At 44.1% G+C, this 14133-nt stretch overlaps 1 protein-coding gene across 1 annotated transcript in view; it reads right to left on the bottom strand.

Annotated features, from left to right (window-relative positions):
- CHRNA7 (cholinergic receptor nicotinic alpha 7 subunit) overlaps window positions 1-14133 on the bottom strand; it is a 115262-nt gene that overhangs the window by 42506 nt on the left and 58623 nt on the right. The window contains exon 4 of the mRNA XM_059180213.1: window positions 7248-7357. Coding sequence (XP_059036196.1) covers window positions 7248-7357 — 110 coding nt within the window. The remainder of the gene's footprint in view (window positions 1-7247; window positions 7358-14133) is intronic.

Here is a 14133-nt window from a genome sequence, read left to right as displayed (position 1 = left end):
AGAAATTAAATTCTACAAAAAGGATGAGCGCCTCTCCCATCTCATTCTTGATAAGAGCCAAGCCCTCGAATACTTGGGCCACATCCCATCATGTCTCTGCCCTTCTCCACCCACGCACTCCAGCCACACTCTCCCTCGTGTTCCCAGAAAGACCCAAATGGCATGTTCCTATCTGAGAGTGATCAAAAAAGGTAAATTCTCTCAAAGATAAAAGCATGACACTTGCACAAAATACAAAGTGAACATGTGTCAAAATTTTTACTTAAGTCATTAATTAATTAGGGAAGAAGCAAGGTGTCAAAAACCAATTCTAAGGAGCATCCAGAAAGTAGACACATACAAAGGCAATCAAGAGTGGGGATCAGATCTGTTAACGGAGAAATCAGCCCAGGAGACAAAATCCATTTGCTTCTCTATGCACTGCAGTCATTTAAATGCATTACTCTCGGTTTCCTAGAATGTACAGAGTTGGAAAGTAGTTCAAAGACCATGACAGAGTTTGAGATAGTTTCTGCTAACCTAGAAGGTACGTGTGACCACGCACAGCATGCCGTAGGCCACCTGGTCATCTTTCTCTTGTCTGTTTTGCTCTCACATTGCAAGGCTTTTTATAACCTTTCCTGAGAGGCCTTATTCTTTCAATCAAGAACATTCATCTCCCTGATGCCACATGACTTGTTACCCCACCTCCTCTGGACCTTCTGCTGATCTCACATGCTACCCATGGCTCTACCACTCCCTATCTGCTCTCCCTGCTTTCTTGTTCTTGGAGCCCCTATAATCTGGCGTGTGTGCTCCCGTCTTTTCTCTCTCTCCCTTTCTCTAGAGAGCCGGGATTTCTGTCTGTCTTGATCGCTGCTGTGTCCTCAGATCCTAGACAGTGTGTGATAACAGCACATAAGCCTTCACTAAATATTGGTTCAGTGAACGAACAAATTAAAAACAAACATCAAAGGCACAGGGGTAAGAAAGGGGAGGTTTGGGCAGGCAGCTCGGAGGACAGTTTTGGAAATGCACACATAGATCAGATCGTTCCACTTACTTCTTGAAAACAGGTGACTGCTCCGATCTCTTCCTGTTATACCTTCTTAGGAACAGCCTCCCTCCAGAGTAGGTCTGAATGTTTGATAAAGCAGATAATGCTGTAACAGCACATCCTAAAACCTCCTTCGCTGGGAGGTCTATAGTTGCAAAATTACCTTTGTTCAACTGGAGAGTTCTGCTGCATCTAAGAGCCGCTACTGATGTCCTTTCGGTGATGGCCTCCTGCCTCCAGCCCCACCCCCCACAACCAGCCATCACTGCACATGGGCTGTTGAGTATTAACTCATTAATCTTCTCCAGGAGGCATTAACAGTGACAACACTGAATAAGAGATTCGCTCCCTAAAATCCCTTTGCATATGTAGACTGATGTGAAACCATGATAACACACGAAGGTCACAGAGGGGCTAAGGTCACTCGCAAGGATATAGGTCCTGGCTCTTCTCTGTTACCTTTGCTACCTGCCTGTCTCCTCTCTGCTTTGGCTGAGAAACCCGCCTAGTCCTTACGGTGTTCTCCCTCCTACTTGCATCACTGCTGCCTTCCACAACAGAGGGAACTGCACTGGAACCTCAATCAGGCCAAGGTGACAACGACTGAAACGTGAGTGTGCAACTCATCTGCACTGCAGCTGACCAGACTGACAGCCATCCTTCCCAGGCCCAAGGCCCTGACATCTGCCTATTGCAGGCATCAGCAGCCCGGCTTGAGGTTTGAGGACCAACTCACACTCGGTCTCTGCACAGGGCAGGCAAGCAGAGGTGGTGTCAGGGAGGTGACATTCCTGGAAGCAGCGGTCAACCTATCACAGGCAGAGGGCAGCTGGCAGATAAATAGCCCAGAGGTTTCCAGTGAGAATGGGCCCCACTGCCCAGAGCAGTAGCTTGCTTTTTAATTCATCTTACATTGGCTTCCTTCCTTCCCTGTCTCGCTTCTCCCAAATAAACCATGTGCTGAAATACTTGTCATAGATTGACTGCTGGGGGGAACAAAAGACACTTGGAAAGGAAATAAACTCTATTTCATGGGTGAGTCACTGATTAGCACACAATTACTGGCCCTCATGGGCTGGAATACACTGCATCCAGGCTTGTTCTGCACACATCACCCTTTCCCTAGGCTCTGCTATCAGGTACAGGGTTATGGGAATACATGACAGAAAGAAGGCTATAGCCAGGGGACTGGAGTCTCTGAGCCAGACATGAGCCTGCAGACATGGAAATGCAATTTTGCACAGGCGGTAAGAAAGGGATGGTTGACACATCATGCTGTCCTAAAAATACAGAGCCAACAAAAACACCTTCAAATACATTCATCAGCAAAGATTCCACTATTATAACTGATTGAGCAGCTCAGGAATGGAGAAGCCCAGAGAGGCGGAGGCAGTTGCCTGTGGTTGCACAGTGCAGGGCAAGCCAAGGTGTCCCAGCGGTTCAGGCTTTCTTCTATGAGTCGACTGCTGATAATGGACGCCTTTCATTCCATCCAAATGTGAAAATCATGAAAAGCTATCCACAATTGCTACTCACTTTGAGCAAGGCTGTGTTCAGAAAAATCCTTGAACTGCAGGCTTAAAGTAAAGCAGAATAAAGCAACCGAGAAACTACTGGGATCAGCATCCGGCAGGGATGCTTTTATCAGCGCCCGTCCTCTCCTCAGAGCAAGCCGGCCAGCTGGCTGGCAGCACTGTAACTTGTTCTCCATCCATCAGGGAAATAAAGCATCCTATCCCAGAAATGATGCAGAGATGGCTGTTTTGCAGTGACCCAGCCTCTTCAAAGCACAGAAAATGTATTCTATCCCAAAAACCATTAGTGGCTCACACTTGGACTCCATTATTAAACCAGAATAGACCAAGAAACGTGATGGACATGTTTGTGATGCTTCCCCTAACCTGAATCAATGCTCCTTTTAAAACCATGACTTACACAGAAATGCTGGTATGCCCCCGTCCTTTAGGAAAAGCTCCCCCTGCAAACACAACATGTTAATGAACCATCTCACAAGCCTACCGAGGGAACATACCATTTGGAGTGCCTGGAAGCTGGCAGAAAGTATTAAGCTCAACATCTCTCAAAATCTCTAATAACGGAATATCAGAAGGTCAGGATCCTATTAAATTCAAGCCTGTTTTTGCTACTTCCTGTGTCAATTTTTTGGCTCCATTACAGGTTCGTATTTTCCAGCTTGCCCATACGATTTCTTTTTCTTCTTTTCCTGCTGTTCTTAACAGCACCCACATCACATGGCTCCATCATCTTCCCTCGCTCCTCTTAACTCCTGCATCTTCCCTTCCTCCTTCTATCCTGCCTGTGCACAAATATGTATTAACCACCCTCTAGACCCCATGTGCTATGGGCGGCAGGGCCTCTTTCTGTGACAGAGCGTGACAGAGAGACACACACCAGGGACTCCGTGGGATAGGGCATCAAGCTGAGGCCCGAGGGAGGACAGAAGGGTGACCATGTCAAGAGGGGAGCTCAGAGAGATGTCCTGTAGTGGGAGAGTCCAGACACACCAAGGAGCTAGAAGACAAACTTCTAGCTAGGGAGCAGCACGTGTTAAGAGGCAGCTGGAGGGGATGGGCTGGGCCACTCCCGCCTGCTGGCCAGGCCTTGTGACTTCTGTCCGGACAGCAGAGGTAAGCCAGTGAATGGAGTTAGGGGATGAGAGGATGTTGGGAAGCTCTCTCTGCTTGCCTCCCTGTGCACTCTCTCCCTTCTACAGGTCCCTCCAGGGTGCACTTAACGGAGGCCTCCTTCATTACACGTGTCTGTTTTGGTTCTTCATCCCCTCCCCCCACAACCATCGAATCTGGCCTTCATGCTTCACCACGTCCCTTCCACAGAGCCCAGCATACCTTTGTCTTCCTTTCCCTCCCTCCCTGCGTGCCCTGGTGAGGTTGACTTCTGCTCCCCTGATCCAAGCTGAGCCCTTGGCTACTCTGCCCAACAGGGTGTAATGAAGGGGCTATTCTGGGGTTCTTATATGATCAGTCCCTACAGAGCCTCGTGGCCCTCACTTCCTTCCTCTTCAAGCACCCCACTGGGGGATGCCCATACCAAGTGGAAAAGATTTTTAAAAGGAAGCTGAGGCGGCAGAGGTGACAGCCCCAGCTGAGCTCCCACCGGCAGCTGCCATCCCTGCCAGCCATGGTGCTGCGGCCCTCCACATTCCAGCCTGTCTGAGCCCCAGGCCCCTGCTTCCTGCCGACATTTCACGTGCAGAGACAGGCAACCACAGGGATCCAGTCAGTCCATAGCCTGGTGAGAAGTAACATGTCCACAATTTTTTAAGACACCAAGTTCAGGGTAGTCTGTCAAACAGCAAAGGATAAATGACACTGTGTCTATGACAGGCTTAAAATATATTCTGTAACCTGCTTATGCTACAACATGTTTGTGTGGGCATGCAAGCCATATATTTAACAATTACTTCAGAAAGGAGGCTCTACCTCCCATTTCTCAGAAAAACTGAAGCTGAAGAGGAGGCAGCCTCTACAGATTCTATGGGAGGAAACTATGAATGTGGCCAGCAGGGAGGTGGGGAAAAGAGGAAAAAAAAAAAAAAAAGATAGTTATTTAGAGCTCAAGGGGAAACTGAGAGGAAAGGGTTTCTGGGGCCAAAGGTTGGGTCAGACATATGGGGGGAAGCATTATTTCTGAGGGCCTGCTCCCTGGTGATGGCAGGTGGAGACTTTTCCTTTGCTCCTTGAAATTCAGTTTATATAGAATTCTTGGTAACTCTTCATTATCCAGAACATTAGAATCATCAAACATTTTATTTATTAGGGTTTGAGGCCCTCCATATAAACCATAAGAACCATCTCTAGGGCCTTATTAAGATTCTACCGGGGCACCTGGGTGGCTCAGTGGGTTAAGCCTCTGCCTTTGGCTCAGGTCACGATCTTAGGGCCCTGGGATCAAGTCCCAAATCGGGCTCCTTGCTCAGTGGGAAGCCTGCTTCCTCCTCTCTCTCTAACTGCCTCGTTCTTACTTGTGATCTCTCTGTCAAATAAATAAATAAAAATATTTATAAAAAGAAAAGATTCTACCACATTGTAATATTTATTCTTGACTTCAAATAAAAAAGAACTAAGTTGGGCACAATGCAAAACCCGTACAGACATTTCCTTCTGCATTGCCATACCCTCTTACTCTACGTGGAAATCCTCATTACCATCTCTGTAAATGCACTGCCATTCAGTCTTTGCCAAGTACCACACCGGGCATGCTAGGTACGTCCACAGAGTGATCCCTTCCAAATTCTGTGAAGCTGGCATCTCCCCCGTTCTGCAAAGCAGGAGTCTGAGACTTCACAGTTGTACACACAGTAAACATTACAGCTAAGATTCCAACTCGGACTTCTCCAGTCCTGACTCGTTGTCCTTAAGGAGTCAACTGCAGTGCTCCTGTTAGGGGCTGAATTGTGTTTCCTTCAAATTCACACGCTGAAGTCCTAGGTCCTATGCTGAAGTACCTCAGTACGTGACTGTATTTGGACAGTCTTTAAAGAGGAAGCTAAGTTAAAATGAGGTCATTAGAGTGGGCCCTAATCCAGTATGATAGTTGTCCTCACAAGAGATCAAAGAGCACAGACATGCACAGAGGGAGGGCCATATGAAGACAGAGGGAGAAGAAGGACATCTACAAGTTACAGGAGAGGAGCCTCAGAAGAAGGAAACCTGCTGACACCATAATCTTGGGCTTCCAGGCTCCAAAATAAAAGACATTTCTGAGGGCACCTGGGTGGCTCAGTGGGTTAAGCCTCTGCCTTCAGTTCAGTCATGGTCTCAGGGTCCTGGGATCGAGTCCTATGTCGGGCTCTCTCCTCAGCAGAGAGTCTGTTTCCCCCTCTCTCTCTGCCTGTTTGTAATCTCTCTCTCTCTCTCTGTTAAATAAATCTTAAAACAAAACAAAACAAAAACAAAAAAACAATTCTGTGAGAAAACAAATTCTTGTTGTTCTGGTCACTCAGTCTGTGGTATTTTCTTATGGCAGTCCTGGGACACTGAGGACCCAAAAGATGAGCCATAGGATTTCATGTGCTTCACCTACTCCATAGGGGACCACGTACTCTGACTTTAGACATGTTGCAAAACTCAGGTATTGGAACTAATTTAAGGAGCTGAAGTCTGGCAGCAAATCAGGAAGGGATAATATTCTTCTAAAAACAGTCCCAATAATTCAAATGAAATGTAATCTCCAGCAAATTAATAGCTGATACAAGATAAGAATCATCCAGCCTCCTGGAAGCAGTCAATATAGGACAAACATATCAGCTGGTCCCAGAACCACTCTGTGGAAATCAAAGGCAAGGGCCTTTGATTTCAATGGTCACATTGGTCACACTGTTTCCTAAGTCAGGAAGGCATGGGGCTTCCTTCTTTTCCAGGTAGGACCAAAGGCAGCAGTTCCCACTTTCTTTTACATTAAAACATCTTTCTTTTATATTAAATTCATTATCATATTCTACACCTTACTGGAAAGAGATGTTCTGGATCCCTATTTTGATCATGTAGCTTAGTCCAAAATTTTGTGCTTCTAGAAATTTACTCTGCCTGAATACTTGGCTTTTGGGCATCTAGTCTACAAATCAGAATGTCCTGGATTACTAATGAATCCCTCATTTCTTGACCTCAGGAGCAGGAGGACTATTAGAATAGGACTGTTATGTGCCTTCTGTCACTCGACCTGTATCACAAGCTTCCAAGCACAGCTAGAGATGACGATCTCATGCACCCAGCTACACACAGTGGGACTCTCCCAATGCACGTTGGGGAACGCACCCAATGAGGACCTGGGTCCAAAGAGTAGATTCCAGTCATGCACGCCATTGGCCAGCAACTTATGCTGTGACCATAATGCTGCCATTCAGGTGCAAAGGTTACTTCCACATGCAAAAATGCCTCAGTGCCAATATGTACAAAAGTATGTATGTATCTATCATGCACAGTCCTAGAGACATGGTCATCATAGGGAGAGTAGTAAGTAATACAAGCCTGCATGCCACAGCAGAGAACATGGCGGGGGGGGGGGGGGGGCAGAAGGCTGATCAAAGGCCTGGGCATTCACAAAGCATCATGGACAGCAATGATCTCAATACAGATAATGTATCCGGTGTTTCTATAAAATATGTAAATATGCTTGGTTATTACATATATGCAAGAATAAAATCATTTTTCCTTTTGTCCAGCATGCTTACCTGTTATAGAGAAGAATGTCTGGCTTCCAAATCAGGCCATCTGGGAAACGGACAGTCTTCACACCCGGATATTCTGACATATTCCATTGTAAATAGTGATCTGTCCAAGACTGACACACAGATACAATGACATTAGCAGCACTTTGCTTCCCTGCCTACTTATATTTCTTCTACAAGATTATTAGATACACTTAGAGCCAAAACGAGATCCAGATACTTATTTACATAATTTAATTGTTATCTACAAAATATAAGGAAACTGAGAATTAAATAATCTCTTCCAAAATGACCATCAATAGCACAAAAAAATCACATTTAAGATTCTGCTGTCACCATGATTACATTCAGACGGTAGCAGTAAAGTTAATTCTGGTCCACTGCATGCCCTCAAGCCTTTCCCTCCCACAGCAGATGGGGTTTTTCTAGCCAAATGAGTGACTGTTCTGCTTTCAAAGTTCTCCACTGAAAGGACACTTGGGAAAAATAAATTCACTTACTTCAACTGGAATACGAACTGAGCTGGAAAAAAGGAGAATATTTATTTCCATGAAACAATTTTGTGCAGCTGCTGGGGAACCTCTCAGAACCTTCTAATGGGGGGCTGTTTTTGGACTGGAGTCTGTATTCTCATGCAGGAATAGTGCTTCTGATGTCACAATCGAAAAATACAAACACTTGGCCTTGGTGGTAAAACACTGAATCAGTACAAGTGTGCAGATGAGGACTCAAGAAATAGTCCTAAACACACCAGCACAGGTGCATCTCCTTGGGGCCAGGCCTTAAATTGGTTCTTGAGTGACCTCTGCCAGAGGAAGGCCCATGCCTGGGGTCCCTTGTCCAGGACCACATACCCCAGTCCTACCTGGAGTCCACTAGCTCTATAAAGACTGGTCAGGAAGGATCCCACAGGCAGCTGCTATATACAAAGAGCACCACCAAGCCAGGGTTGCTGAGCTAGCCCATTTGGACTCAGCAGCTCCTATAAATGTGCCATAATCAGAGAAGACCCAAGCAAACGCCCCATCCTGTACCCAGTCTCCCTGGAGCTCAGACCTTCTCAGACTTAGAAAGGTATCTGATACAACACTTCCAGCTGGGACCAAGGCAACTCCCATAATCAAATTTATCATTATTTCTGCTGAAAAACATGCATACTGATACTAAGTCAGAAAAATAAATGCCTTCACTGCATATCTATTTCAGTTTGATTTTTAAACTCCATGAGTCTGATGCAGAGTTACAAAAACAACATCAAGGGAGACAAAAGTCCTTTAATTTTCAAAGCTGTTGAGATTTGTGAATTGCAGCCAAGTGGTAGTGGATCACAGAGCATGTCCCAGAGATCCCTGCATCCTCTGGAGAGGACAGGTAAGTATCTGGAAAGGTGGTCCCACTTCTGGGACCATCTGAAGTCAGATGAGAGGGAATAGCTGGGAGAGTAATGTCACTTGACAGCCAGGAGCCTCTGAGAATGAAGATTTGTCAATGCATAATGTGCTGGAGAATCACCTGGGGGTATTTAGGATAGAAAGCCACCCCACCGTTAGTTCTAATTGATGTGGGTGGTTGGTGGAGGAGAGGGGAAGGAAAGTTTCCAGAGGGCCAGTCTTGGTGAAGCTGGTTTGCAGGAATCCCTGGGCATCAACAAACTGTGTTTGCTCCAGACTGCTCCATCTCTGTAGCCACCTGCCCAGGGCACCATTCTTTTTCCTCCTTTGTCCTGGTGATGAGCCCGTTCATACCCAACACCTGTGATTTCCTTACTAGAATCTCATCTTACCCTGGGATGCTACTCTGGGTTGGTGACTCATTATTGCATAGCCTGTTACTCTCACTATGTTAATGAGGGTCACATGGCTCCCAGAATGAAGATGTGCATGGGAAGAAAATACCCATCTCCCCAGCCTGCTGAAATGAGGAGCAGAGCAGGGAGGTAAGGCAGGGAGTGGGAGTGCTTGGTTGGTTGGTCAAAGCTCAGCCTCTTCTGATGGCACCATGTGTGAGCTCTTGGCTACCTCCCCAGCAATCTCCCCCTACCCGAATCATGATCTTAGCTGCATGTGTCCTGTAGGCATATACCCTGACCATCTTGTTTGTTTCAAGTCATGTGTACACCTCGCTGGCCATGATCCAGGAATACTAGCATGACAACTATTCCTATTTACAAGAGGAGACTGGAGCACAGAGAAGCAACATCCTTTCTTTCAATCACTGGGTCAAGACTCAGGGCTGCATTGTTTGACTTCAAGAAGAGTGATCAGGATATAGAAGGAAGCAAGATGGTGGAGGAGTAGCAGACTGAAATATCATCAGGTCCCAGGAGTTCAGCTACCTAGTTATCAGACCATTCTGAACACCTACAAACTCAACAAGAGATAGAAGAGAAGAAGAGCAGCAATTCTTGGAACAGAAAATCGACCACTTTCTGGAAAGTAGGACATGTGGAGAAGTGAATCCAAAGCGATAGAAACAAGGACCGCGGGGGAAGGGGCCAGCTCCCAGGAAGTGAGAGAGCAGCAGAGCACAAAATTGGAACTTTTAGAAGTCTGCTCCACTGAGGGATATCGCTCCAGAGGCTAAGCAAAGGGTGGAGCCCTTGGAGGGACAGTGTGGTCTCAGGACCCATGGGGTCACAGAAAGACCTGAGTGTGGCAGAGTTCCTAGGTATCAGAGTGATGAAGCTGGCTACAGAGATGGAGCTGAGCAGTGGGCTCTCAGCTCAGGGCTACCTTAAACTGTGGTCTGAGGCAGAGTTGGGCCACTGTTCTTCGAGTGGGGACCCCACAAGTGGCAGATCCAGAGACCTCTCCTTCTTCCTCCTCTGGGAGAAGCGACGCGGGAGCATGCTGCAGGAATCTGCTGGATTTGGAGTCTCCAAACAGGGCTGTGCACCAGATATAGAAATGCACGTCACAGGCTGGATGAGCACAGTGCTGGATGGCTAGAGACCAGGGAGACAGGAGGGATTAACTGCTTTTCTCTGAGGGCACACTGAGGAGTGGGGCCCTGAGTTCTTGGCTCCTCTGGACAGGAGACTGAAAGGCTGCCATATTCATTCTCATCCTCCAAAGCTGTATGGAAAGCATTCAGGGAACAAAACCTACCTAGAGTGAACCCGAGCAGATTACTTAGCCTGGCCCCTGGCAATATCAAGGGCAGTGCAATTCCACCTCAGGCAAAGACATCTGAGAATCACTGCAAGAGGCCTCTTCCCCAGATCAGCAAGAACATCCAGCCAAGACCAAGTTTGCTAATCAGTGAGAACTGTGGAACTCCAGAGCTAGAGGAAAGCAATACATAGAATTCATGGCTTCCCCCCATGATCCTTTTGTCTTTCAAAGATAAATTTTTTAAATTTTATTATTTTCTTGTTCTATGTTTTTAACTTTTCTTCTTTCCTATTTTAACATTTTTTAACTATTTTATCTTATAAATACCTTTTTTAAAAAAACTTTTTAAATTTTCATTGGTAGTGACCTCGTAGTGCAATGGTAGCGCATCTGACTCCATAAATTTTCATTAGTATAGTCATATTTTATCCCTTCATTGTATTTAACCTTATTTACTGTATATGTATAGATATTTTTTTCTTAAAAATTTGGACATATTTTCTAATAGATCAAAATATACCCAAAATCGAGTGCACAGATTTGTTCTAGTCTCCAATCTGATCACATTTTCTCCTCTTTTTTTTTCCAAATAACTTCTTATCAATTCCTTTTTTAGAATCTTTTTTTAAAAATTTTATTTATTTTTTTGACAGACAGAGATCACAAGTAGGCAGAGAAGCAGGCAAAGAGAGAGGAGGAAGCAGGCTCCCTGCTGAGTAGAGAGCCTGATACAAGGCTCGATCCCAGGATCCTGGGATCATGACCTTAGCAGAAGGCAGAGGCTTAACCCACTGAGCCACCCAGGTGCCCCCCTTTTTTAGAATCTTTTAAAATTTTCATCTGTATAGTCATATTCCATCCCTTCATCGTCTTTACCCTTATTTTCATATATATTTAAGTTATTCTTTCTTTAAATTTTGGGAGGTAGTTTCTTCTAAGAGACCAAAATACACCCAAAATTAAGTGGGTGGCTCTGTTCTATTCACCAGTCTAATATATATATAATTTTATTTATTTATTTATTTTTTCATTTTGCCCCTTTTCTTCTCCCCCTTGTTTTGTGTCTCTTCTGATTTGGTTAGCATCTTATTTTTCTGGGGTCTTTGCTACCATTTTCAGTATTTTTTTCTCTCATTCTTCTATTCTTATCTGGATAAAACGACAAGGCAAAAAAATTCACCACAAAAAAAAAAAAAAAAAAAGAAAAGAAAAGAATTAGAAGAAGAATAACTAGAGGCAGGAACAACAGCTAGGGATCTAATCAATATGGACATTAGCAATATGTCAGAACTAGAGTTCAGAATGACGATTATCAAGGTGCTAGCTGGGCTCTAAAAAAGCATGGAAGATATTAGAGAAACCCTTTCTGGAGAAATAAAAGTCCTTTCTGGAGATATAAAAGAACTAAAGTCTAACAAAGTTGATATCAAAAAAGCTATTATTGAAGTATAATAAAAAATGGAGGCTCTTACTGCTCAGATATATGAGGCAGAAGATAGAATTAGTGTTATAGAAAACCAAATGCTGGAGAATAAAGAAGCTAGGCAAAAGAGAGACAAACAACTACTGGACCATGAGGGGAGACTTCAAAAGATAAGTGATACCTGTTGGGTCAGCAGCCCGGGAATGCAGGAGGAATAATAGAAATGACCGCTGGGGGAGCCATCTTCCAGCCCCCTCCCCCTATTCCTCAACCCTTGACCCTCCTGCCAAAAGGATGTATGCCCAGGTCACATCTCCATAGGTAACCTGATACCAATGCAGGAAACAGAAGTATCAGGATGCCTCCGATCATCAAACACCCTACCATATATGGATGTGAGCCCATGCCCTGCCTTGGCCCGATAAAAGACCCCCACTGCCTCCCTCCCAGCGTGACTTCCCCAACTCTGCTTTCCAGATCATTGAACCTCGCCTGAGGGTTCACACCTCCTTCCTGTGCAACATTCCTGGCCCCTCTTTTCTTGAGCCCTGAAACTTCGCCGGAGAGTGCCTTTAATAAATCTTGCCTTGTGCCTACCTCGCCTGGTGTCATTTTATCTCTCCTATAAAACTTTACAATACCATAAGACAAAACAATATTGGAATAACTGGGATCTCAGAAGAAGAGAAAGAGAGAGATCAGCAGAAGGAGGGTGTATTGGAGCAAATTATAGTAAAGAATTTCCCTAATATGGCATAGGAACAAGCATCAAAATCCAGGAGGCACAGAGAACCCCCCTCAAAATCCACACTCCATCATCTAATAGTAAAACTTACAAGTCTCAGTGACAAAGAGAAAATCCTGAAAGAAGATTGGGACAAGAGGTCTGTAACATACAATCTTAGAAATGTTAGGCTGGCAGCAGACCTATCCACAGAGACATGGAAACCCAGAAAGGACTGGCATGATATATACAGAGCACTAAATGAGAAAAATATGCAGGCAAGAATACTATATCCAGCTAGATTGTCCCTGAAAATAGAAGGAGAGATATAAAGTTTCCAGGATAAACAAAAATTAAAAGAATTTGCAAACACTAAACCAGCCCTACAGGAAATATTAAAAGTGGTCTTCTAAGCAAAGAGAGGACCTAAAAGTAACAGACCAGAAAGGAACAGAGACAATATACAGTAACAGTCACCTTACAGGCAATACAATGAAACTAAGTTCATATCCTTTGATAGTTACCCTGAATGTAAATGGGCTAAATATCCCATTCAAAAGACACAGAGTATCAAATGGATAAAAAAACAAGACCTATAGATATGCTGTTTATAAGAAACTCATTTTAAACTCAAAAACACTTCCAGATTTAAAGCGATGGGGTAGAAAACAATTCACCGTGTTAACAGACATTAAAATGAAGTTGGGATGGCAATCCTTTTATCAGATAGATTAGACTTTAAGCCAAAGATTATAAGAGATGAGGAAGGATGCTATATCACACTTAAAGAGTCTGTCCAGCAATAAGATCTAAAAATTTTAAATATCCATGCTCCTAACATGGGAGTAATTATATAAACCAATTAATAACAAAATCAAGCAAACATGACAATAATACAATAATAGTAGGAGACATTAAGAGGCCCCTTACTGAAATGGACAGATCATCTAAGCAAAAGATCAACATGGAAATAAAGGCTTTAAATGACACACTGGACCAGATGGACATCACAGATATATTCAGAGCATTCCATCCCAAAGCAACAGGATACACATTCTTCTCTTGTAGAAGAGAACATGCTCCAGAATAGATCACATCCTGGGTCACAAATCAGGTCTCAACTGATAACAAAAGACTGGGATCATTCCCTGAATATTTTCAGACCACAATGATCTGAAACTAGAATTCAATCACAAGAAGAAAGTTGGAAAGAACTCAAATACATGGAGGCTAAAGAGCATCCTACTATAGAATGAAGGAGTCAACCAGGAAATTAAAGAAGAACTGAAAAATATTCATAGAAACAAGTGAAAATAAAAACATAAATTTTCAAAATCTTTGGGACACAGTAAAGGTGGTCCTGAGAGGAAAGTATACAGCAATACAAGCCTTTCTCAAGAAACAAGAAAGGTCTCAAGTACACAGCCTAACCCTACACCTAAAGGAGCTGGAGAAAGAACTGCAAAGAAAGCCTAAACACAGCAGGAGAAAAATAATGAATATCAGAGCAGAAATCAATGAAATAGAAACAAAAAAAAAAAAAAAAAAAAAACAGTAGAACAAATCAAGGAAACTAGGAGCTGGTTCACTGAATTATTAAGATTGATAAACTCCTGGCCAGACTATCAA

The sequence above is a fragment of the Mustela lutreola genome, chromosome 7, assembly GCF_030435805.1.
Source record: "Mustela lutreola isolate mMusLut2 chromosome 7, mMusLut2.pri, whole genome shotgun sequence".
NCBI classification, from domain to species: Eukaryota; Metazoa; Chordata; class Mammalia; order Carnivora; family Mustelidae; genus Mustela; species Mustela lutreola.
Note: the sequence above shows the minus strand (reverse complement) of the source record. Positions and strands in the feature narration are given on the sequence as shown.